The 26,641-nt window shown below is 40.4% G+C and overlaps 1 protein-coding gene across 2 annotated transcripts in view; it reads right to left on the bottom strand.

Moving 5' to 3' along the window:
* LOC125323694 (sine oculis binding protein homolog) overlaps positions 1-26,641 on the bottom strand; it is a 113,156-nt gene that overhangs the window by 64,671 nt on the left and 21,844 nt on the right. For both annotated transcript variants that reach the window (XM_048298864.1, XM_048298865.1), the window contains exon 4: positions 24,662-24,813. In XM_048298864.1, the coding sequence (XP_048154821.1) occupies positions 24,662-24,813 (152 nt within the window). The remainder of the gene's footprint in view (positions 1-24,661; positions 24,814-26,641) is intronic.

The following is a 26,641-nucleotide window of genomic DNA, read 5'->3' as shown; positions in this document are numbered from 1 at the left end:
CATGGAAATTAGTTGGGGCTATCATTTCTGCCTCCAGAAAAGGGTAATTAAATTGTTTCTGAGACTGGTGAGAAACTTCAGTGATGGGAGTTGATTTCAACATTTACAGCAAACACAGCTACACACTGGCTGAGAGGTGGAAGGGTAAAACACAGGTGTATATCTCCTGATGGTACGGGACACAGACTAGCTTTTCTTCTTATACATGCTCTAGGAAAGGTTTGTCACTGAAGGGCTTTTGAAAGCCAGGAGGTCACAGCTTTTCTGGCCTTCCAGCTGTCTGTTCATACCACAAAAAAAATTCTAGGAATCTACTCCTGTTGTGAGAAAGTTCAGCACTCTTGAAATTCAACAACTTTGAATATCCTGACGAGCCAAAATGAGACAACTAGATTTGAAACACATAAATATCCACAAGAAAACAGGCACATATAATGAGTACAACAGAAATAAATTTCACTCTGACTCCTATCTTTCTTTTCTTCTGTTTTACCTGCATTTGTGAGTTCAATTACATGGTCATCCAGGAAATCAACTTAGATCACACTCCTAGAGATACATGAAGCAACCAGAAATGTCATCACTCTTGTGATGGCTTTCAGCAGGGATTTAAATCTTTCTCTCTCAATCTAAGGAATGCAGTGTTGCTCAGAGGAATTCAGACAATTACAAATGAGCATCCTAGAAAACACCACTTCTGGAATGAGAGCTAGCTAAAATATTACCAGCTACTCAGAGATTTTACCTAAAACACATGATCAGGAAGGGAAAGGGCAGTTAGAGATAATAGGAAATTAATTTGTCTAGACCCTCAGCAGGACCTTTAACACATGCTTTACTAAAAATGGGATTAAAAAAAATACTAGTCTTGGACAGATTTTTAATAAACTTTGACACTACAGTTTTACTAGTTGTAAATGACTTTCAAAATCACCTTCAATAGCTCCATCAGTTTCTATGCCCAAATCCACAGTCTCCTGCCACTGTCAGTCACTTGCTAGATAACAGGTGGAATGTGGTAACATTTACGGAGTTCTGGGACATGGAAAGTAGAATGTAGTAAAGGAAAAGAAGTAAAACCCTTGGCTGTATCACGATATGCCATTTCTCTTTAGCTGGTTCTGAGGAAAAGAGACAATGGCCTCACTATGTGCATAAATGCATGTATGAACATGAATCTCTAGGTTTAGTTCCACTACTCACAGGAAGTAATTGGAAACTTTAAAGTTAGTTAACATCCTAAACATCCTAAAACTACAACTGTTGTGAAGCAGCTACAACAGTTGCCTCACGAAAGGGTGGAGCTGCCACACATAGCTGTGGCTGGTCAAATGCTGTGAGAGCTCACAGAAGCCTATGTGGTTTTTATTTTCTTTTTCTATCATTTTTTCATCCCTCTTGGCCACCAGGTGCTGGTTGCTGTAGACAGATCAATGCAGGAAGCAGAAGTTCTACAGAAAAAGAGTTTCTAAACCACCCATGTTGGATAAACTACATCAGATGAACTTGCTTTGTGTTTTTCACATTCTTGCTCATCCCCACACACACCAGGAAAACCTGTGTTATTCTAGATTGACTTAAACGGAACACAGAATAATAGGAGACCCATGTCTAGGCTGTGGCAGGGAACAGACCTGGAATACACACAATAAAATTGACAGGCTTGATGGCTGAATGGATTTAAGCAACAGCTGGAATCTGATGAGTCTAAAATCACAAGTAAGCTGATCAGGAGAATAAATCTTTCATGGATTACATTCAATTAAGTGCTCTCACATCACTGAGAGGCAGCTAGACATCCATGCACAATATATGCTAAAACTAACTGGGTTCCAGGTCCACCCACTGAGGCTGAAAGCACAGAAATCTGGGGTTTGTCTGCCAGGCTGGGTATTGGACAGGGGCAGTTAATGTGAAAAAGTGACCAATGCTTTTGTAAACTCCAAACATCCCTCCAAAGGTATCCTCTCTCCATACACGAAGAGGGATTGTCTTTAAACTGAAAGAGGGTAGGTTTATATTGGATATTAGGAAGAAATTCTTCACTATGAGGGTCGTGACACACTGGCACAGGTTTCCCAGAGGAGCTATGGATGCCCCATCCCTGGAAGTGTTCAAGGCCAGGTTGGATTTGGACCCTGAGCAACCTGGTCTAGTGGGAGGTGTCCCTGACTATGGCAGGGGAGTCAAAACTGTATGTTCTTGAAATTTCTTTCCAAAACAAACCATACTACAGTTCTCTGATAAGCACCCAGCTCCTTTGTATTTGTTACATGTAACATGCAGGAGATGGGCTGATTTCTAAAAGCTGCCACTCAATAAGAAAGACAGCAAATTTTTATGCCAGCTACTTATAGCCAAAGAGCAGAAAGTGGCAGAGCCAAGCCCATGATGCACACAAAGGCTTTCACTCCACAGGTTCCTGGGGCACAGAAGCTGTGGTGTTCTCAGAAAATGTGAAATAGCCTTCATGGTTGAAGATCAAGTCTCCGCAGTAAAACATCATGAAACAGTAAAGGCAGAGAGGCAAAGAACTGAAGCAAAATGAACCAACAACTGACTAGAAAGACAGCATGTCTCTTGGGAAAAGTGTTTAATTGTGACTGATTTTATGTTGCTAATATTTTTCATTCATTCCTTTCATTCATTTCTCATTTTTCATTAGAGGAAAGTTTTAAGAGGAACTGATTTCTTTCTGAAATTTCCCATTAAAAGTATGTCACAACAGTAATTAAGACAGGACAGAAGGAGATTGTGGTGTGGGTTCTAGATTTATACAATAGTGTTGGAGTGGGGAGCCCATGCAATTCCCTCTAACAAGGTCACTTGGGCTTGGATTTTCAGAAGACCTGGTATAAATTAAGCAAACAAGGTCCATTTTTGGGTTTTTTTTCAGGGAAATCAGTTGCTTAATTTTGTCTTGTGCTTTCAGAAATTTCAGGCTTGGCAAAAGGAGCAAAGGAAACACTTTCCTCATTCCAGAGCTGTGATGATGACAAGTCACAAATGCCCAGCTGCATCAGGGCTGCCGAGATGTGGTGTTCCTGTGGGGTGGCAGGATACCCTCCTGCTCCCTTCGTGGGTGCTCCGTGGAGGAAGGGGCTCATGTGGTGCAGGGTCACCCACCTGGCTTTCATGTGCTTTTGTGGGTGTTCTTCCTCTCCTGATGGGAGCATGCACCTCTCTGACTGCTACAACTCTCGATCGGAAAGGAAAATAAAATGGCAGAAGCCCACCTTTCCTTGACATGTAGCTGTTTGTTTGTGGGAGAGGCTCCTCCCTGTGAAACTCTGTCCAAGCTGCAAATTCATTGCAGATCTCCAGCTGTCAGCTGGCCAGTTCACAATTACCTTAAACACTTTGACCCATACGGTGTCCTGAGTATCCATCAGGCAGCGGCTGCTGTCTCAGACCAGTTGTGACAGACTCCCCCTTTGACAGTTACTACATCAGATACGCTCGGCTTTGTTTTTCATTACAGCAGTGGCTTTCTGAGGCCAGATAGGGTTGTGCTTTGCTGTCTGTCTTATAAAATCAACCTGTAACTCAAAAATTAAGCTGTGTTTTTTCAAAGTTTTTTTACTCCTGGTAATAAAAATATCAGTGTTTCAGGCTTTCTTGACCATTACCCTGATGATTCTTACTGAGGTGGGAAGTCCTCTAGTCATTCTCCAGGCACATTGACAGGGACAAGATACATCTGGGTCAACACAGGAAGCACACAGAGCACGCAGAATCTCTTTGTTAAACAAGAAGGTGCTGTTTTTAACTACAACCTCATTTTAAGCAGAGGCCACTAGCCTCTATTCTTCAAGGAATAAGAGTAGTGTGATAAAATCAGCACCAGGAAGGACACAGGATTAGAAACCGGGGTCAGGGAACAAGGATTTAGGAAGTTGAGAAGGTGTCCCTAAATCTCAGAATATGCTCAGTTTCCCCAAACAAAAATCTACTATTGGGGTCTTGAAATCTGAGACTCACAATAGGAACACGAGCTCCGTCAAACCAGCCGGGTTTTCTGCAACTCTGACAAGGAATTTGGTGCAACAGCTCGTGAAAACAGGTGGTGAGTGTCCAGTTCAGACTGGGAAGTAGTGTACTACTGTAAAATTCCCATCTTCCCACCCCTTGATTTAAGAATTTCCGTGTCAAAAAAAATTGGTCAGCTCAGCAAAGAGACTGAACTATCTTGTAAAAGCCTTGTCTTTTTAATTGCAATAGCTGTGAAACACACAATGCATCTTTAAGACATTACAGTGCTGGTAATATAAAAGAACTGAAATATTTGCCATTATCTTATCAAAATATCAGGTCTGCAACTTATAGGAATATTTTTTGAATGGTAAGCCAGAAAGACTTGCTTTTTCTTTCTTTCTTGGGTCACATTCACAGCAATGCAAGAGCAAAGAATAAGCCCCTCTGTCTTTTGCAGAATTGATTTGCTTCATGAAAAACCAAAACCCACTTTCTCTTGCCAGCTGAAATAGCTGCCATTGTATCCTTAAGTGATATCATTAAGAAACATGTCAAACAGAGAGAGATGTGTTTTTCCCAGGTATTCCTAAAGCCATTGAGTACTACAAGTCAGAGCTATGAAATTATACTGCACTACTCCAAGCATTTGTTTCTCTTCCCAAACAGAGCGTCATTGTTCTTATTTAAAGAAATAATCCTCACAAAGCTGAAATAATTATTCAGCCCAAACAGCCCATAGCAAGGGAAACAGTCTTTAGACAGCTGTCATGGCTCAGTCTTCCGGAAGCTTTGATTTTAATCAAACTCATTAAGGAAAGAAATTAACAGAAATTAACAGGAAAATATCATAATTTGTCTTGTTTCAGAAAGCTTGAATGGAGACAAAAGGCTCTTTAACATGACATGTAATGTGACCAGTCAAAACTCTCTATGTCGCTGAGTCTCGCAGGCTGAGTAAGTCCGAAGCTGCTTGTGCTGCAGCTCCACAGTTTGGTGCAGTGAAATGAAAATGGTAAATGAGAATACCCTGTCTTTGGGCACTAAGGAGCCTGTCTCCTAAACACCTGTACACTGTGTGCCCGTACAAGCATGCAGGAATGTTCGAGGTAATGAATATGCTACCTGCAAATATCTTAGAGTAACGAAAGATGAAGTGTAATAAACTCTCAAGAGAAGGAAACCATCTTATAGATAGTTCATGACAACTGTTTCTTTTTGCAATACTCTTCAAAGGAGTGGAAAAAAACTCCCACTTATCTTTTCAGATACATATTAGGTATCTAAGTAATCTCTGACTTCCCATTCAGAAGCACAAAAAGGAACATACCACCGTGGCTTTTAATCTGAGTGGAACTGACAGAGGAGCACATGGTGTTGTAAGCAGCTCAGAAAGGCAGCAATAAAAACATTGACACATCCTGGTTTAGTGTCCTCAGCCTCTCCTCTGGCTCTCATTGGCACACTCTTCCTTGACTGAGCCTGCTACGCTGCTGCCTCATCCCAGGAGAGAGCCACACACACCCATCCACAACGTGGGACTGGCATCTGCTCAGTAGCTGGACTAAAATCCTGCCCTTCTGGAACCAACAGACTTTTACCTTTGACTTTCAAAGGATTTAGACTGGAGATAGTTATGAAAAGGAAAGCCATGGTGCTTGGGACCAGAAGGAAGCAAAAGGGACAGCTAGAGAGCAAAAGGGGCATGACAATTCACAGATCACCTTCAGAAAATAAAATTTTCCCTGGAGTCACTATTTGTTCTTCATGGGGACCAGTTGTGTTTCTGCAGAAAACAACACCACCACTAAGAATCTGTTGAAAGCACATATATAAGCACTTGCCCCCTGCAACCTGCAGTGGCAGTCAGCTCCTGAGGCAGAGCCACGTTGTGCTGCCATTGTGCTATAAATCTACCGGCAAAACCAGGGCAATAACAGGGACACAGTTACTATAACTTCCTAGCACAAAGAATTTGTATAAATATATGTTAAAAGACAAGGTAGTGCTTCCGGGGGGGGAAAAAACCCAACTTGGTTCTACGGAATTGAGAAACAGTTTTCCTGTGATTTCCTGTGGAATTCACAGCAGGTGTCAGTGGCATGTAGGAAGTGCTGGGGTCCATGAGGGCAGATACAGAGAGCAGGTAGGACAGAAAGGGAAAGTCAAGGGAGTAATCAGAAGCTGTTGGCAGGAGGGAGACAAGGAAGGGCATAGGAAATCAAGAACTAATGGAAATGCTTTCGAGAGAAGTAAAAAGAGTTGAGCCCTCAGACAAAGCAATTCTTGAGAAACAGACAACAGCAGAATGACTCCTCCTCCAGTTCCCATAAAGCCTCAATGATAATACAAGCCATGGAGGATATGGAAACTGGGTCCTATCCAAATGGCCTCAGAACAAGCTGAATCTGTCTAAACTGGAATCACCTGGACCTTCCTTTACCCCAGCTGACTAGGAATCTGTTCCCAGCTTTTAGTTAGATAGTTCTCACCTGACAGTTATCCAAAATTGTATGCTGTTTCTAATCAAGAATACCAGCAACATCATTCATACTAACATGCTTAAAGCAATGGTCCACTTGTGAATACAGCTGTTCCAAAAAAAAATACTTACTGTACAGAAATCACTCAAACTGATTAGAATGACCAGAATTCAACCCCGCAATTCTATACACAATCTGGGAAAGTTTGTGGACTTTTACTTACTGTTTTAACTTTCTGAACTTCAACGAGTTGAGGAAAGCTACTGAAATATATCAAAAGAGAAAGTACCTTCTTACAGTCTCTCAGACTATTTTTTATATGCTTTTATCTAGTAACACTGTGATGATAGACTAGGATTAAATGAAACAAACCCTATTGCATTGTAGGGAAATGCCTTGATGACCTCCAGGAGGTTATTTCTGCCCTAACTAGTTCTATGTCAGAGCCATTTTAGGAATACAAATGAGTGGAGAGATTGGGAATAGATGAATCCTGGATATCAGACTACTGTGGGCTCGCCAGCTCTTTCTGAACTAGTAGCAGTGATTTCTTTCAAAAAGGAATTCCCCAAAATTAACGTCCTATCACCCAAATTACTTTCTCCCTAACTCTGAGAGAGCACTGCATTTCTCTTTAATGGGCACTCCTTCTCATGCAATGCATCAGACTATTTACTTAGGCCCTGAAGACTACCTTACGTGTCCTCTACCACACAAAAAAAATCATACATAAATGATTCAGGAGTACATGCTTTATCCATTCCTCCTGTTTAAAAACATGCAAGCCAAATGCTTATCACTTACTGCCACTCAGCTCAAGCTTCCTACTGGCTTCAGCCTGCCTTCAAACTAAAGGCTAAAGATGACCTGACTTTCCCAGATGTGGATGTCTAGCTGTAAACCCCATCACACTTCCTGAAAGATGAGGTGTTTACAACATCTAGGAAAATCAAATTGTTATGATACTGCCCTATATTCTTCATTTTGCTTATTGTGGAAAGCAGAAAATATTCCACCAAAATTCTTTTGCTATCTTGATTTGCTCTCATTTATTTTTGCATGCAATTCACTGTGTGTTTGGACCATTCATTCACAAAAGTTATTTCAAATTTGCTTGCACTTTATCACGTTTCCTTTTATATCCTCCCTTTTTCTCATTTCAAGAAGGCCAAATATAATCTTTTCACCTTTTTATAAAGAAAGCTTGGAATCCTGCTGATCCTGCCTGATACCTCCACAATCAAAACATTATGTCCTTTAGTCTCCAGTATTTCTGTTTTTCTGCAATCCCTACCTCTAAACTCTCTGCTCCTGGAGTGACCATTCCAGCAGCAGTACCTCAGAAGGGTCCCTATGAACTGCTCTCTCTCCTGGTTCGGGAAGACGATGGCACAACTCTCTCAAATGCAGCCATGACCCAGAGATACGTACTGACCCACTTCAGCTCCTGCTTTCTCATTTATGAGCTCCTCTCCAAGGACAGCTGGGAGAGGGACTCGTATTTCCATTGCTACTCACTCCTCCATAATACTCAGATAAGGAAGCCTGTCTTTTCCCTGAGAAAAGCCAGAAACCCTACCAAGAAAATTGTACCAAGAACATAGAGCTCCTGCACATCAAAGAAAACCCCTTCCCTTCCTGTTTATATTGGAGACTTCAAAACAGCTACCTCAGCCTTTGCTGTCACTTTAGCTGTTACAGAAGAGCCTGTTCTCTGCTTTCAGACATGTGTATTTCATGTAGCATGACAAGAAAACACAGTCAAAACTTTTCCTTGCTGTAGTCTGAAAAGAAATACTTTTCTTCTGTATTATAAAGGAAGAAAAGCTTTGAAAACTTTGCAGGCAGGTGTCTTGATGAAGTACTTTAAATACAGAGCAGAAAGCTTTCTTATCATGATTCTTTTCATGAGTTTATTCATGGGACATTTTTTTAATTCTGGAAACAAGAGCACATGGCTGCTGCACCTACAATCAATCTTTCAACCAAATTTTCCACTAGTTAACCTCAGTTCTCTGGAAACATAATAAAACCAATTTCTGTGGGAATACTACAGTGTAAAACAGGGTGATCCCATGGAGAATTTCTTTCCCAGTGTTCCTATTGCCACTTACTGCAGAAATAGCAAGATCAAACATAAGGAAGAGAGTCAATGTTTCCACAGGTATTGCACACACTGCAGCAGCCCATGATGTAAGGTAAATGATGACAAGTAAAACTCAAGAAAAATGGAAACATTCAGAGCACTGGTGTCATTTATGCCTGGTAATTTGTGTGTGTCCGTGCATGTGTCCTGGATGCAGGGGATGTTGGCCAGTTGGAGATAATGTCGATAAAATCACAGACTCACATTATACCTGGCAGGAGGCTTGCTTCACCTCGGGAAATGAGCTACGACTTAGTGAAGGCTCACTTTTGCCACTGACATTACTCTGGTAGACAGAGACCTCATTTCACAACCAGGCCCTATCTCGTATTGGAGCATCTGTGCCTCAGCACTGCCAAACATGTACATCCTTCCTGACGGGCTACTCAGAGCCAGTTAAGCCTGGCAAATGTGTTTGTGCACGGCACTTTAGCAATACAGCACACGCAAAACCTGCTAGTTTTCTTCCATAATATTTGCAAATTCCGTAACAGTTGATTATTTATACATTAACCCACAGATTTCATTTCTTCCATCTTATACCCACCCATTGTAGATGTAGTGTTGTTGCCACTTGCTCTGTTAGGCACAAATTAATGCATCAGAGCCGTGTAATTTATGCATGCTATTTTGTCAAGTCTGTTTGTATGGAATCTGCTTTGGAGAGGCAAGCTGCTCTCTACTCTGGGGCCAGAAATAGTATTAATTTTTCTTTTCTTTTGGTGTTGTGGATCAAGGTAACTTCAGAGCAGTCACCAGCAAATCACTGATGAGATGAAAATTGCAATGTTCTTTGTTTTATGCCATTTCAGGTAGAGATGATTTGTGTGCATGCAGAAGTATGACACTGACATAATAGAAGAAAACCCTAGCTGACATGGATATTCGGGGGATGCCATTATCAGGGCAGCCAAACGACCAAGGACAAAGCACTGATTTACTAAGTTAGAATATGACTGTGCACTTCTAGGTTTCAAAACCGAGGGAGGAAACCAAACTGCCTGCCTTTCCCAGGAAGCAGTATTACAAGGCAGACAGCTTGTTCCACTTAAATGCGCCCCACTGCAATAACCGTATTACTTGTGAAATGAAGACACAACATACAGTCTTTTCTTAGTGCTTTACAATTCTCAGGTCAAGTGCTAATACATATTACAGAGCTCTCTCTGGCAAGTATTGTTAGAGCTGTCATTAAAGACCTCCAAAAGTCTTAGCTGTGCAAATGAAAATGTTTCCAAATCCTCTTATCCCAAACATAACAAATCTTTCTGTTGTTAAATCTGATGTTTTGTAAATTCGATACTACTTGGCTTATTGAGGGGGCTGGAGAATTTTTTTTGTGCAATAACACAGATCTCCAGAAAACGAATAAAGCATCTCTGCAGCAAGGGAATAAGACGGATCTCTGGGAAGGGATTTATGCAGACCCGTGGAAAAGGAAAAATCAAAGACCACCTACAGTACAGTATGAAGATGATTCTAGGATTAAAAGGCACAATAATGCTACCCAATTACATCTCTGCCTGGGTCATGTGCTATGCATAGCAGGAAGAAGCAAGATGGCAGATACCCTGGGTTATTTTAATTAATTTAATCATGTGACTAATTGGTCTCTGCTGGGTTTCTGTGGTAACTGCTTCCTAAGTGCTGATGGGCAATTGTGTTAAATGTAGCTTGGAAACTGCACGTAGGGTGCAGTGCCTTCTAGAGAGCAAAGGGAATTGTACAGCTGTGTGGGGAAGGTGCTCCTGCTGGGGCACTGATTATCTCCGTGCCGAATGTCTACAGCTGTAGTGTCCTCTTTGCTTGTCTGCTTCCCGAAGGAACACGCTTATTTGCAGAAAACGTGCTAGACTTTCTCCCTCCTGGGCGTGAAAGTAGATTTCCTGTAGGAATATGTGAGGGCACATGTATGCGGCAGAGCACGCGCGACTTGGAAACAAAGGGAGAACAGCCAGAGCGCCGTGCGTGCAAAAGTGAAATGACTCCTGCGTGCACAGTGTGAGGCCCTGCAAACCAGAACGTCTTCTTAGTGCTGACTGCGTTCGAGGGTAAATCCATTACCAAGCCCTGACACAAACAACGTGTGAAACCGGGTGGGTTTTTTTTTTCCCAACTGCTCCTGCATCTCTTGTATTATTCATGAAATCCCTAAATCCACACGGGTCATAATTAGCATGGAGTACTGCAAAATGGCACAGAGCTGCCTTCAAAATTGGCAAACATGAAAATGACTTGTAAAAGTCATTCTTTGCTTCATGGATTGAATTTCGGATCACCACAAACAAGAAGCTGTCATCCTGTTGGATCCAAACTTACACCCATGTCTCCTCACATGATTAATGTAATGGCAAGAATGGAAAGATGATTAATAATAGCAACCTACATTCCAGCAATCACAATTGCACATAAGAAATGGCTGTTTAATGGGGTGGTAAGTTAAACCCCATTAAGGGCACAGAGAAAAAACAACTGAGAATCTCCTCTCCTCAGTACCTTTCACTGAAAAAAAAGCAACCTAAGAAAATATCCTTAAGACAATACAAGACATGCTGCAAATACAGAACACAACAGGGAACAGAAAATGCCATACCTTATCCTAACCTCACCAGTGAAAATGCAGAAAGAGAATAGGAAATGTAGGAAGACAGCCACAGAGAGGTTAAAAGTTTGGTAGCTGTATTGTGAAGGCTAGAAAGGTTTCATTTAATAAAGCAAGGGAAAGGATAAGGTAGAACGGTGAAGGAGGAAAAATGTCCATTACCTCCCTGCCCTGGGCTACTGGAGGATAAAGAGCTATCCAGCCTAACTGTGGCAGACCTGGGCTTTATTTCATTTAGTATAAATTAGATTAAAATTAACATACCTTATACAGCTCTATCAGCAAAAGGTTATAGTTGTAGAGCACAAATATCTAATTTCTCATTTTTCCTGCTATAGTCCCACCACGGGCTTGAAGTCTGTGATTCAGTTCTCATCCCCCTGACATAAATGGAAATACTGCCCCGACACTCAAGACCAAACTACTTCCTTTGTTTTGAAACTGGTGGTCAGTATGTTATTGCATATTCCTTTCTGCAATTTATATTAAGTTATTCACGCCTAAGTTCAAGGCTGAAGAAATAAAAAGCTCAAAATAACCACATTTGTTGTAAGCCGTCTTTAGGAAATCAATTTTAGGAAACAACTGACAAACTAGGTGGTATGATGTAATATCTCTAGTTGTGTTCTTTGGAAAAGTTAGGCATAATGAAGCTGCTACAAATTACATTTCATGCTGAAATGTCCAGATACAATGAATTAGAGCTCTACATGACCCTTCTTTAAAAACAGCCCTTATTGTGTGAGATTGAACACAACCTCACATACTGCTTCAGTCTTTTTATAAGAAGTCTTTTACACTTTCCATATTTTCGCCAACAGCAAATACTAGAAAATATTGACATTTTCAAAATATTCCAAAAGAGCAGTGTGGTGACACTGATAACTGCATTATGAAGGCTGAAAATTTTTAAGAGAGACTTGAGAATAACTGAAAGTGAGACAAAACATTTTCATTTGAGTGACATTAACAAAAAACTCCCCAGTAAAGCTATACCAAACCTATTGCTCCTCCAGACCCAGTAAGAGCTAAATGGAGGTATACTCCTACATTGGGCCAAAATCCCTGCTGATTCAAGTAGCCCCATTTATTTTAATAAAGCTACGCCTGCTTACACCAGCTATGTATTTGCCCAACCAAATGGGACATGTCAGTTTGGATTGGGACTGTGTCACAGAGCCCTTCATGCTTGCTATGCCAGCAGTGCAACCACTGATTAGGAAGATGGGTCTCGCCATAGTGATTGGCCCATTTGTTCATCTCATCTGGCAAATTGCAGCTGACAATAGCCAATACCTGAAGGAAGGAATGGAAATTTCCCATAATCTACAGAGTTATAGGATGCATCTGGGGCTGACACAGTGGGCAACATCTCTCATGAATGAGATTTGGCTTTTATTGCTCTTTCACTTGGTTTAGCTATATATTTTGCTAATAATAATCAGTTTTATCAAACCTCTGCAACTACACCATTTAATTTCAGCACCAGTTCAACTGCTACTCCAAACAGAGCACTCTTGTTTATTTCAGCGGCTTGTGGCTCAGGTCTTTAACTGTTTGTAACAGTTCAGTCTGAAAACGAACAGTGTAATTTTGGGAAGTAATAACTCCTGCTGAATCTGAATATGCTATCCTTTCATTTCTGCAGGAGACAGAAAGTACACAGAGGAGGGTGTAAGCATTCCCTCTGCCAGTGCCAGCTTCAGTGTTTACACGTTTGCTTGTCCCAGCTTAGTCAGTCCCAAGCAAAGCAGCTCATTTCAGGCCCCAGTTACAAGTGTTAACACCTCAAAGTATTATACATCAAAATTGCAAAAGATGAACCTCTGGTTCAGCCCTCTCCTCCTTCTCCACAGGCTTAACATTTTCGTATTCCCTAAATCATCTTTGATTCTTCTGATCACTGACCTCTGCATATCCAAACTCTCTCCAAATCTTGCCACTCCTTGCTCTATCCATATCACAGCAACCCCCCAACTATACTCCTCAACACTCCACCACCCCAGACCCTTGTCCATTTAACTACCCTTACATCTGCATCATCCAACTTATTGCCCCTCTCCTATCCTCAGCTTTAGGCTGTTGCCTACCTTCACTCATTCCCCTAAGATATTTTCTTTTGGCTGTTTTTTTGTCCCCCTTAGACATACTAACTCACTTTTGTAAAAGTAGAAGTTGGGTTTTTTCATTATTTCTAATTCCTCCAGAGAATTATTTTGTGTCCTGTCTGGTATCTGCAACTCCTCCTAGCTCAGTATCAGCTGCAGAGTTTGTGAACTTGTTCTCTGTTCTCTCCTGGAGATCATTAATGAAACATGAAACAAGACCAACCTCACTAAAGTCCCTCTGGCACATCTCTATCCACAACCTGATATGCTGCTCTTTATCACCACCCTTTACTTTATTCCTTGAGCCTGTTTTCAGGCCACTTGACAGTGTTCATATCCAAAGTAATTTGAATTAATCTGAGGGTAAGATTTCATGAGATGCCATTTCAAGTGCTTTACTAAATTTCAAATCCATTAGAACTTCTAATTTGCCTTCCTCAGCTGATTTCTGTGCGTGTGTACATACTAGCCGTGTTTGCTTGGCAAAACCTCTGTACTCCTCTGTTATTCCTTGCCCATTTGGTATAACTGCAGAAAATGGGGATGTGGTTGAGCGAGTTTGTGCATCAAATATCTGCTTTTTGTTGGAAAACTCAACTTTTTTCTAAAAAACAATTAGTTTTTCTCAAGCAAATTGAATTAAAAATTTGTATAGAACATATAAAAACATTCCTCAACATTATAAAGTAATTTTTCCGTGGGCAGTAAACTTGGGTCCTTTGCAATGCAATCAGTTTCTTATTTAAATGTCCAGCTTCCTATGAAAACGTGGACTGAGGAATGCTGCCATGCCAAAATGCATTCACTGCTTCTGTGGAGGGCATCAAACTATCCATAGATATCAAACAACTCATCAAAACCAACTAATCTTATCCAGCAAACATGATCTTGAGTCCAAGTAACTACCTAAATATCTCTGTCTAAAAGCTGTTATGTATAAAAATTATATTCCAGCTGTTCTTTACAGTGTTACTACCTGCCAGGTCATGCCTAACTGAAGTTACCTTACTCTGCTGTTAAGCAAGTTAAATAAAAATTATTTAGGAACTCTCACTTCCTATGCTGAAGAAGAAAGCAACCTTCTTATGTTGCCTTTTCTTTCTTTTTCTTTTCTTTTTTTTTTTTTTTTAAGCACCACACAAAAGACTTCCAAATTCTCAGGAACAGTTGCTGGTTTTAATGATATATTGCAGATCCTTGTCAATATCTCTGCTGCTTCACACTTTTATTTCCTTAGGAACACTCAGCTGAGTACCATCTGCTCCTGGTGATTTACTGCTCTGGAGTAGCTGAAGTTGCTCCATAACTTCGTCCTAAGAGACTTCAATTTCTGTTATAAGGCCACACTGATTTCCTGCAGATAGTGTCCTTGGGACAGGAATTTCCTCACCATCTTCTGCGGTGAAGACGGACACGGGAAATTAAATTTACTTTCTCTGCTGTTCCACTTTTTCAGAAGAGGTCAGAGCCATGGCTGGATGGCCTACAGGCACAGGGGACTTACAGGTGGCTTCTTGTTTTCTACAGAGCCACTTTTTCTATACTTCCTACAGTGCCTGGTACCTGCATCTTTCAGACAATTTCTGCACTTCATCTCAGGAACCTTTAGTTATAACTGATTGATTGTGTCTTCAAATTTTTTGAAGGAAATGTTCTGTCTTAAAAAGGCAAAACATTTGGTATTTCTGCCTAGATCCATGTATGCCTAGGACTCTGTTGGCATTTCCATCATTTAACAACCACACTTAAAATTTGGAAAAAAGTTGTTTTTTCCTCTCTTGCTGTGTGAAAAACCACAGAAACAATAGGAAAACAGAGCAGATGCAAAATAATTGAATTGCATGTACACAATGTACAGGGCAAATATGCACAGGGCCTGATCTAAAGCTAATTACAAGCAGTGGGATGTCACCCACTGATGCAAATGGAATCTGGATCAGGCCCAAAGGAAGTACACCAAAAAGCAGAGGGAGTTTTTTGTCTCATCTTTCAGTTACAGTAATCATAGGTGTTGTTTGTAACAGTAGTAGGTAACAAATTTTCCAGTAAAAGTGTGATTTTTAAGTTGACAGTGTCCCTTTAAGCTTAGGCACTTCTTCACTTAACTATGCCAGATTTACTCTCCCCTTTCTACTTTTTCCTTGCTCAGAGGTATACATACCATCTGTGCATCTAATATGGTGTTCTTAAATAGCCTCCAGAGTGATTCAATGCTTCTTTTTTTCCCCCTTTTTAAACTTTCTCTTGCTTAACCCTTTTCCTCGGTATTTTAGAACATCCTCTTTCAGAGCTCCTGGTCCTTCTTTAGGATGAAGTTACCATCTTCGCACACTGAAGTCAGGAGTACAGCTACTTGTTCTTTAATGCTTGTGTATTAGTCAAAACTCATGGGAAGTTGCCTTATCAAGGCATTGATATCAATAAATTGCTTCTGCAAACAGAGGCATGAGACTGAACCATTCAACAATAGCCAAAGTCGATTATTAATACTACACAATGAAATGATTCCAACCTCTCTCCCCATAAATATTTAAATGTTGGTGCACTGTTTTATTCTCTAGATTAATCTTCTAAGACTTGTAATTTAGTTCTAGGAGCTCTCTTCCACCTACTTTTTAGTAGCACCGTGCACCACAACAGTGAAAGCCTGGGGGCTAAATTAAAAATAAGAGCTATTGAGACCAAGTTGCTGTTTGATTTCTAACTCAACAGGTTTCCCTTTTAATTTGAGACTCCGAATTTCAAGGGAAAGAAGGGCCACAGGCATACCCAGGACACTGCAGTGCTATATCCATCTATGTGGTAAGAGGAAAATTTCTGGATTCGGCCAGTCTAATGGAGTTGCCGAGTCCTCTACGGTTGGGAGGTTGCACCATGCTACCATGCCCCACTAAAGACCCTTTCCCTCACAAGGCCCAGAGAAGGGCCAGAGAGATGCTCTGCTTCTGAAGTAAATGGACAGCAACACAGCCACATCTCCCCCTCGTCCCACGTGTGCCAGACAAAGGACTGGTTCCCGCCTGAGCATCTGCACCAGCCCCTCTGTGTGACAGAGGCAGGCTCTGGCCTCCTGCTTCTTAGGCTGGAGAGTAAATAGACCAAACACAACTGAAGATGCACATATGCACACACACGCTCCCCACCCCCAAACCCATCAAATACTTTATGACTGTTTCTAAATATTATGAAACAGATGAGTACATTTATTTTAGATACAAAATTGCATCAAGTCTGACAACTCACAATACATGCTTACTTTCAATTTAAATTCAAATGGGTGAGTTGTAAATGCTTGGGTTTTTGACAGAACACAGCTGGTCACTGAATTTATCTGGTCGCCAAGTGATCAAATATTATTGGAGAAACGATTTTCTACAGGAAAGACATTTTACATTTTCAGACTTTTGCTCTATAAAACCCACCTCATTCTTCCATCAAGTTTAACACTTGCACAGTGAGCACAGCTTGATTTATGGCAAGAAACTGACTTCAACTAACAATCCCCAGTAGTACATTTTCCTGTTCATCCGGCAGATTATGAGTTATATCCATTTGGCCTCTCCTAGCCTCATTTAAACTCACAAGGCCAGACTCAAGGTTAATGGGTGTAAGGGTTTCTTCAGTCTTCCCATAAACCAGCAGACGTTTCCAAACAAACCTAAAAGGGACGAAACTTTCCTGGCTAGAAGGGGCCAAAAAGATAGACAATGTGATTTACTCCCTTGGTCTGACTCAGTTTCATCCTCGAATTTATTGTAAGATTTCTATGGCTGCTGGAGAGGAAAGTCGCCACGTTGGGAGAGTAATAGAGTGATTAAACACAGACTGTCAGCTGACAAGAAATGTCACAACACCACTGAACTGCTGCCTCACCAGCACAAATTACTTCACCACTTGCAAAATGTGACAGCAATGTCAGCTCCTGAGACACCTCAGGACTAGAAATTACCTTCCACCTTCAGCTGGGCCCCTCAGGTTTTCTACTGCTGCCCACTCTGTTATCCTGCCTGGGCAGAATTTTGCCCCATTAACCTACACTGTTAATTCCAATTTCTGTATTCCACACACGCTTTTAGAAGTGTGTACAAATTGTATTGCTCACAACATTGTTCCTAATCCAAACACATTTTTGAAAACCATATTTGCTTAATTTTGGTTTTCAAATAAAAATATATAGAGTGAAAAAAATATTCAACCTCCTTTTCAATATTTCCCTAAGTTAATGAGCTGACTGATAAATGAACAGATGCATTAAGGCAATAATTTATTCAAATGTCATGATATTTTTGAACAAACATTTAATATGCATTTCTTTATTTGCCCAGCTCATATTAGTATTAATGATTGATGTGTTCATTAGGAAAGGGAAGAGTGGCACCAAATACAGTCTGTGCAAATTAGATTCACTTTGAAAGATCTACCCTAAGCTTTTGTCAGAATAAAGATTGTTCTTGATGCTCATTCTCTGTTGGGCATGTGAAAACGAAGCTGGAAGGTGCCTAATTTCATACAAAGCCAAGGTTAATCTAAGGCAACCTGAGCTGAGACATGAAACAGAGGAAAGCAATATTTTTTTGAGCAATTGGCTAGCTCACATAGGTTGAAGCCAAAGGGGTTCAGAGGTAAAATAAGCACCAGTGTGTATTATATCTGCTCATTTTCTGAATGCATCATTGTTATTCATTTAAATTCTTTAATCAAAAACCCCTTGGTGATGTAAAAATGTCCTGGATGCAGACCATGAAGTCTATCTTGCCAAACTTTTTAAAGGGGCAAAATGTCTGTTTATCCTCTAGTGTCCTCTCCCCTTCAAAAATTCATCCTAAGTGATTTAAGACCTCAGTAAAGATTCTTAGTAACCTCCAGAAAAATGGCCACTGGCCATGTTTCTCCCTCAGTCACTCTGCAGGTAGCAACTTTTTTCACTTCTCCAATACCAAGGTGTCAGAACATCTATTTAAATCCAAATCATTGCTCTAAACTGCATTCACCCAGTGTGCAAAAGACTTAAAAGCATTTCCAGTCAAGTCCTAACACCATTAGTGGTTTTTTGTTGTACCATCTGTATGCAAACAAAACCTGCTTCTGGGAAAAAGGAAAAGCGCAACCGTTGAAGCTGTCCAGAACTGATGTGAGGACACCTCGCATAAACCGGTCGCTTTGTTTGAATCAAACGCCTGTCCCTCAAGAGGCAGCTGTAATTAGCATATTCATCTTGATACAACCCAAGCAGCCAGAATGCAACACGACTGATGTAATGTGGCACGGTGGTTAAAATTAAAAGTGAACACGCCTTTTAATTGGATTGGATACTTGCTAGTAATTCAGACAATGGGAATTTGATTCAAATTTATGGTATTAAATGGCAGCAGATGGACATTAAAATGTCCATTGAGTTTGCAAACTGACAAGCGCACTGGGCTTGCCAGATCCCTTCATTAAGTCACTGGTGGCATCAGTCAGGTGCTGTTGTCCATTTCATTGTTAGCAATGGCAATACATTTTGCTTTGCCGTGGGTGAGCAGCAAGATATTCTGACTGATGGCCTCAGTAGGTTAATTTGGAATTTCATTTGCCTCTTCTAATCATGAAAGATCCTAGCTCTGGTTTGGGGAAGCAGTTCAATGAGATCTCTGGGTTTAGCATCCTGTAAGTAACAAGGCCAGCTAATGACAGCAAGACAATGATGCCAATCTTCTTTCTAACCAATGCCACACATTTCCTTCACAGCTCAGGACTTTCTTAATATTTCAGTCTCTGTTCCAGATTCTTGGTCACTATCTGTGGCCTTCAACCCTCCACAAACTTTAAAAGCATCTCCTGAATGAGGTTATTTTCCTTATCCCTCCTTCTCCAGCCAGTTCCTCAAAGAAGTTTGCAATTGTGCCCCAAGCTTGAGCTGTTTCCTCTGCAGACTCAGCGTCTCATCTGCATTCACTCATCAGCGCTCATTTATATCTCAACAAAGCAATCACAGCTATGGAGATACGTTGTCTTTTCCCCCTCTACCTTCAAGCATTTGCAAGAAACCTTTTTAATTGGCTGCTGTGGCAAATACATGCACGCACACAGGCAGATGTGCACACACAAATACACGCACGCACGTTCTACGCAAACCCACAGCAGCAGAAGCAACTTCGTGAACCATTTATTAAATCCTGCTTTTAACTACAGCTCCACAGAACCAAATATGGATGCAACTGCGTGCAAAAAAGGTGGGACACCTGCTCTGCACTGACCTTTCTGAACACCTGATTAATGCAAGTTAAATCTAGGAGAAATAGATTTTCTATTCAGAGCCCCATGTGTTTCAGAATGTACTATGGAAAGGGAATCTAAAGGAATAGCTAAGCTTTTTTTTTTTTTTTTTTTGGGGTCAGAGCATTATTTGCATCAAGTTGCTTTAAGCAATTTTCCAAATTTCAATGAGTAATGATCATTTTACTAATTAAATTTTGTAGATGCATAAGAAAGAGATGAAAGTAGTGCTTTTTTTGCCATTACTCATTGACTTAACAGTGAGATTGTTAAATATCTCTCATGTGCTGTTAGGCCGCACAATTAGGCTTGAAATCAAGAAAACTTTCTCTGACAATCCTCAGTAATAATTCTGGGGAATGATAGCTGCTGTTTACTACTAGTTTATAGTACGTGTTTGTATATAAATGTTCATATTATCACTTAGTGATTGATATTAATTAACCAAAAAAATTATGCAGGCAGGAGCGCTAAAGCTTTAGGATGTTGCATGCTCTTTATCATCTTTAAATATAGCTTAAAAATGCGAGGAGTCATCTAATGCAATAGAACTCAGGACTAAATAAATGTGTATGACTTCTTACAGCTCCATTTGATAGTTCACATTCATTTTTGCCACACAGATGAGATAAAGCACCCTAAACCACACTCCCTGTCTGCACTACCAACACACAGTGTCGCCCATCACTATACAGGGAGAAAAGAGTCATCCTTGTTTACATCTTCATGGTGCTAAAGAGTGGTTGACTTTTACTTTTTGATTTATGCCTTTTTGTTTATTAGTATGAATGAAATTGGACTGCACTGTAAACAAAAACATCTATCTTTCTTCCTAATTGGGAGGCAGTGCAAAACAGGGACAAGGTCAAGTATAAAATACTGCCTGAGAACCTTGCAGTCACTATGTCTCCAAAACCTTAGTCAAATCAAGTAAATTATTCTTTAATATATCTGTGAACAGAGTTTATAACCTCTGTGAAGTCAGTCCTAACTATGCGTTTGGCTATTTGGTCATAATAAATTTGTTTTCTGACCCATTGAGTCAAACAACTTAATTTCAAAATTAATCATTTCAGGCTTCAGACTCACTGGATCCAAGTGTGAGTCCAGCCATTCCCTTTAAATTTCATATCCTGAAACTTGGTGGTCTAGTGCTTTTTGCCCTTACATGACTCTTTGGTACTTAACTTTGTATTAGTTGGCCTATGAAATTAAATCTAAGAAGGCAGCATCCAAATCTTATCTCTTCAGTTACAAACGTTAGTACCAAATGCTCACTTTTCCTGCAATGGTTCCTTTTAATCAATATTATTATACACAACATGTTGTTGTTATACAGGATTTGTTATGTGTATTTGACTCAGCAAACTGACAAAACAGGAACAGGAATGCAGATTCGGATTATTTTTGTTTGGGGGTGGCAGTGCTGGTATTTTTAGGTTTCTTTCTAAATTGGATCTTGTCTAAATACTTTGGGTTTTGCTTAATGGGGCAAAAGCCTCAACTTTTTGTTCATTTATCTCTGATAATTTAGATAAACTTACTCTTTTGGGAGAGCCTTTATAATTTCAAAACATACATAATTTCAAAACATATATATTTCTATTGTTGCAAGGCATGGCTGCTGGCTGATATAATTTTATATGGTCATGACTTCAAAATACCTGGAGCAAAATTTGCATTTCTTATGAGAAAAGCAACTTAAGGTTGCAGCAGTCTTTTTTCCTTACAAACTTCCCGTTCCAGGCACGAAGCTCCCTGACAACCCTGGCTATGTATGGATGCAGAGGATACAGGAGCACAGCTTCTGGAACACAAACAGACACGACTGCAGCAGGACAAAAGGCAGGAAAGCCTCACGGGGACCTCTGACTTCACTGCTTGGGTTCAAAAGCTCCCAAGGCCAGGAAGGTACTAGCTTATTCCAGTGTGTTGCTACTCTTGCCAAACCTAGCGCAGGAGAGGGCTGGGAAGGAGTTAGAAGTCAGGAGCAGCCAGTGCCCAGCTGACCTGGAGCACCCACCTGACCTGACCCTGGGCTTTCTGGAGCACTTTCAGGGCACTTCATTGTAGGCTCATGTCAAGCCTTCTCCCAGCTGAGAATCTGTGGCATGCAGCACTGCAGTGTGCATTTGCCCTGTGCATGGGAAAAGATTTTTTTATTAGGATGATTACAAAAGTTCTCATTCTGAACTCAGCAACTGTCATTCAGGGATGGGTAATTCACAGCACTACTTAGTGCTGTTTTGAGGCATTAGTGATGACTAATTCTTTGCTACTTGAACAGTCCTATCATTTGAGGCAAGCACTTATTACAGCACTTCTTATCTAGGGGAGGGAGGGAAGACTGCTTAACGTGATCCATTAGGAAATTCAAGCTTTAAATAAAGTGACCACAAAGTCCTATCAGCTCCCAGAAACGCAGCAGCTGTACATATTTAATGTAATACAACACTATATTGTGGCAGAGATCCACTGTTTAAAACATGCATAAGGCAGGTGAAACGTGACTGTTTTGCTCTTCTGTTTGAAAAATGAGAAAGTGTAGAGTGGCATAACTCCTTAAAACACATAAATAAGCATTAGACTCATGGAAAAGACAGGTACGCTGCTGGAATAGCCGTAACAGAGCAAAGGTCAGCAGTTAAATCTGAAACTATTGCAGCCTGGTTCTTTTGATCTTATTCCTCAAGATCCCACTCTGTTACTAACAGGTGAAGTGCAAAACAAGAAGCATGAGGGTCTGCTGAGTTCTACTGTGCCTGTCTTAATTTAACAGCAGCACTTCCTAAATATTCTATCCTCTGGTCATCTAATGCCATAAACACACAGGCAGCTACTGATTTCCCCTGCTCTGTCAGATCCTGTGAAATTCCAGGCTCCACAGGTCCAAAGAGAAAGAAAATTTAACTCACTGGCTTAACTTTGAAGCAGAGCCAATCAACATGTTATCGATAATGTTTTCTCACCATGTTTTGCCAAGTCCTCCCATATGACATTTTGTTAGTTTGAAACCTCTTTAGTGAATAATAGGACATTTCACTGGGATATGCTGGTATATGAAAATATTAGGAACATCTATTGTAGTGTGTATATGTGTGTGTATGTATGTATATATATTTACACACACACATACAAATTAATGATTACAGAGATCTTTCTGGATGGAAATATTCAACATCTTCCAGAAGAAGTTAACAGAGATGTAGGAAAGGAAACCAAGGAAAATGTGAAGCTCTAATTCATCCTTTCTCATAATACAAGGACAAAAAAGCCTCCAATAAAGCACAAGGGTAACAAATAGTAAGTCAGGTGAAAGGGAACCTTTTGCTATACTGCCTCACTGATTGAATTCATGGTCATAAACTGTTACTGAATCCTGCTACTAATGGGTTACTAGAAGGTTGAAGTATGCCTATGCGTTATGGTAACATGCATTTATTTTCATATACTGGGGATCTAAACCTCCTGTTTCAGGATCTAAGCTGTAGGTGAAAAAGAATACAGCAAGTTCTTTCATCTGCCTCTCCAAGGTTTCCCAAATTATCATGTACTCATCAGTTCTGGACACACAGGACCACCTAACCAGGATCACTGACAATGCCTCCATTACTATGAAGTATCTTATCCATGTAAATTTGTGACTGGAAGTCACAGGAGCATCAGCTGACAGAGATCTGTATCCTGTCAGCCCAGAGTGTCTGGACTGTGCCATCCACTTTGTAAGGCACACTGAACTGCAGGTGCATAAATGTGCACATGTACACATGCACATACATCCATGCAAATTTATTTTCAAATGAGGAGCATCTAAGGAGCATGTATTTCCCTCCTCTACACTTCTTCTAGATAAAAAGAATGTAAACAACACTCTTCACAGAAGACTCATGTGACTTTTACTTGCTTATCTGCTCCAGTAGACACTATGAGCTTGATTCTCCAAGACTGCCACTAATATTCCACTCTACTGATTTTTGCAACCTAATTCTTCAGGCTTTTTTTTTTTTTTTCTTTTTGGCAGGATGATGTGACCCAAATTTATAAAGGAGGTTAATTTGCTGTAACATTACATCTTGAGACTAGAATCCATATGTACTTATTTGTTATTACGACAGATGTAAAAGACCAGATTTAGAGACCTGAAGTCAGTTTGAACTTGACAGGCTTGGAATGTTCTGAAGCATGAGGGTAAATGGCATCATTTAGGAAACCAAAATGAAAAGGGTTTCAAGAACGGTAAACATTTCTAAGACAATAAATCTACCCAAAGACTCACACTATTAAGCACAAAAGGACACAGCTACTTTTTTAACAACTAAAAATTTGAAGTGTTTCTTGTCTATTTTTCTTTAAGTGACATGTTACAAATTCTGCTGCAGAGAACAGCTGCTGAAGTAACCTAGAGGGCATTTTCAGGCACTGTGCTTCAGTGATTACAGCAATTTTTGTAGACATTCAATATTAGGATTGCTTTCTAATTTTAGATGGACTTAAATTTAAATTGAGTAGGAGGGGTCTTCACATTACTCTAGATGTTCTAACATTGCTTGCCCCAACCCAAAAACTGCATAGTGTCTGAATTTTGTAGCAATGATAATTTATTAAAAATGATACACTTGTAAAGAATGAAACTAGAGCTCACTAGCAGCAGTGAAAAGATATCCACTATTGTGATGGGACTGAGACTTAGGCCCTAAAAGCATTTACCCACTGGCCATGATCCCAATGCCATGGGACTTGGTGGCACCGCCCTACACAACCTTTCTCTATTTCTTTGATACTTCCTCTTAGTTGTGTATATGTAGGAAGTTCCTGAGACTCTAAGGCCAAATTTGGAGTCTTACGTTAATGCTTATTAGTATTTAAATTCCCTGACTCTCACAAAACCCAAGCATCAAGCTGAGAGAAACTGGAAGAAAGAAGGTTAATAAAGGGCTGACAGTCCAACAGACAATACAGATGGAAAGTGGAGGGACTAGGTGAAACAGAGAAAACAAAAGAAAAGAGTTTCTATTAGATGCTAAATGAGACTCAGGCTGAGCCTGATTAAAGCCATGTCTATGTAGGTTACATCTTTCCTTATTTCTCTTACCTTGTTTCTCTTGAAATATGCTCTTCGGCAAGCTGCAAAGCACTTCTCGCTGCAGAAGCATTTCACTTCACTTCCCATACTCAGGGAATAGCGCTTGATTCCAACTTTCTGGCACCAGGCACACATTATTTGTACATTTGACACATCATCTTCTACAACAAAAATATAAGAACAATGTTTACATGAGATGCAAACACCTTCCTCAGACATCTGCACACTTACTCTTAGATACAAACAGCAGCAGCTCGTCTCATTTCTAACTCCCTCACTGTCAGAGGGCAGAACTGTGCCTGCCTGTGATCACCAGCTTCATCCTCAGGCAGCCAATGACCTGTGCCAGCCAGACTCAGCAGACTGGCAAAGCTTCTAAAATGGCTGGAAAAGATGATTAGCTTCAAAAATGGTGCACTGCTGAAAATCTCTGGAAATCTCGAGAACTTTTTCAGCACGCTTAAGAGCGCACAAATCTTTATTAAATGAGTAACCAAGATTGAAGGTTTAGTGGGTATTGCTGCTTTGTGCTTGTTACTTACAGTCTGCTGTAGTGAGTCCCTGAGATGCTCTGCTCAGCAAGCTGGCGATAAAACACAGCCAGAAGGTGCTGCACCAAGGCAGGTCTCTAACACGAACCCTCTTCTAAATAAGAAGGAACATAAAACATCCCTTTTCTGCATTATTTTGAAATAATGACTAGCATACAAAACAGGGAGCTTCTGTGTGAATTCAGCAGTCACAGAAACACAAACTTGAGCAAGGCAGAAGATGCAGCACTGTGGCAAAATCTGCCAGATTACTTTTCAGTCATTATGCTCATTGGTCAAATTTTAATTCAGGCAGAGTTCCCAAGCCTCTTTTGAGCTCTTCTCTAATGTGTGTTACAAATGTGGCATGTGTGCCTTCTGCCATGTAAAAAGACACCAGAGCTTATTTACTAATGTGCAGCAATATCCTTGTGTGGTCATCATTCCCACCTTAGCTTCACAGACAACAGCAGTGAATAGTTTAGTCTACTAAACAGATCAAGTCAAGAAGTTAGCAGGAATCTGACTTTTTTAAAACTCAGAATTCTTCCGTTCTTATGTCCAGTTTATGATACTGGATGACCTTTCAGTTACAGACAGCAGCCATTGTCTAACTTCTGGGAAAAAATATCCCTGGAGACTAATTGTTAAAGCAGTTCCTGGTCCATGAGCTGTGGAGAATTCATAGCTTAGAGATTCTGTCATGCAGCCATCCTATTTCCCTATAAAGGATTTGTTTTTGAAGCTACGCTGTCATCATTCTGTAAAATTATTGGCAAACTAATTTTTAGCAGAGTGATTTGGCTCCTTTCCCTGAGTATCATAACTCAGAACTACGTGCTGCATTTTACTCACCTTATTGGAATAAATATTGCCAGTTTAACAACTTTTTTTCCTTCCACAAATTGTATTATGATTTACAGCTACAAATGAAATTCTACAACGTAAAATAATGACCTTTTAGTTTTAATCAGACTGCCTACCTTTAAACCTATATTTAAGGCCACGTTATGGCACAGATTTGTGTTTAATGTATTGTACCACTTACCCTTTACAGTGGGATTTGCCAGTATCATAAGCGCCTTGATATACTGAACATGAAGGGAAATCAAAACAATTTGGCCAAAATCATCACTAGCCATCTATAGGGTCAAAAAGCCTGCCCTGAGCTGGCTGTAACATAAGTCAGGCACACAGGGTTCTGCTATGCTGGTTTTGCATGGGATTGTCGCAGCTTTCTCTGCAGGCTGGTCTTGTCCAGGATGCCAACTACTCCAGCACAGACCTAGAGCTCTTCCCCCCATTCTTATCCTGAGCCATTTGAAGTACTTACCTTTTACAAAAGCACCCTGATTCACCTAATTTTGCACCATAATAAACCAATGCCTTACAGACTGAACCTGCCCCTTTGAATGTACCAGGACAACAGAAGATCCTCTGAATCAAAGGAACCAAATAG

Source organism: Corvus hawaiiensis, chromosome 3, assembly GCF_020740725.1.
Source record: "Corvus hawaiiensis isolate bCorHaw1 chromosome 3, bCorHaw1.pri.cur, whole genome shotgun sequence".
NCBI classification, from domain to species: domain Eukaryota; kingdom Metazoa; phylum Chordata; class Aves; order Passeriformes; family Corvidae; genus Corvus; species Corvus hawaiiensis.
Note: the sequence above shows the minus strand (reverse complement) of the source record. Positions and strands in the feature narration are given on the sequence as shown.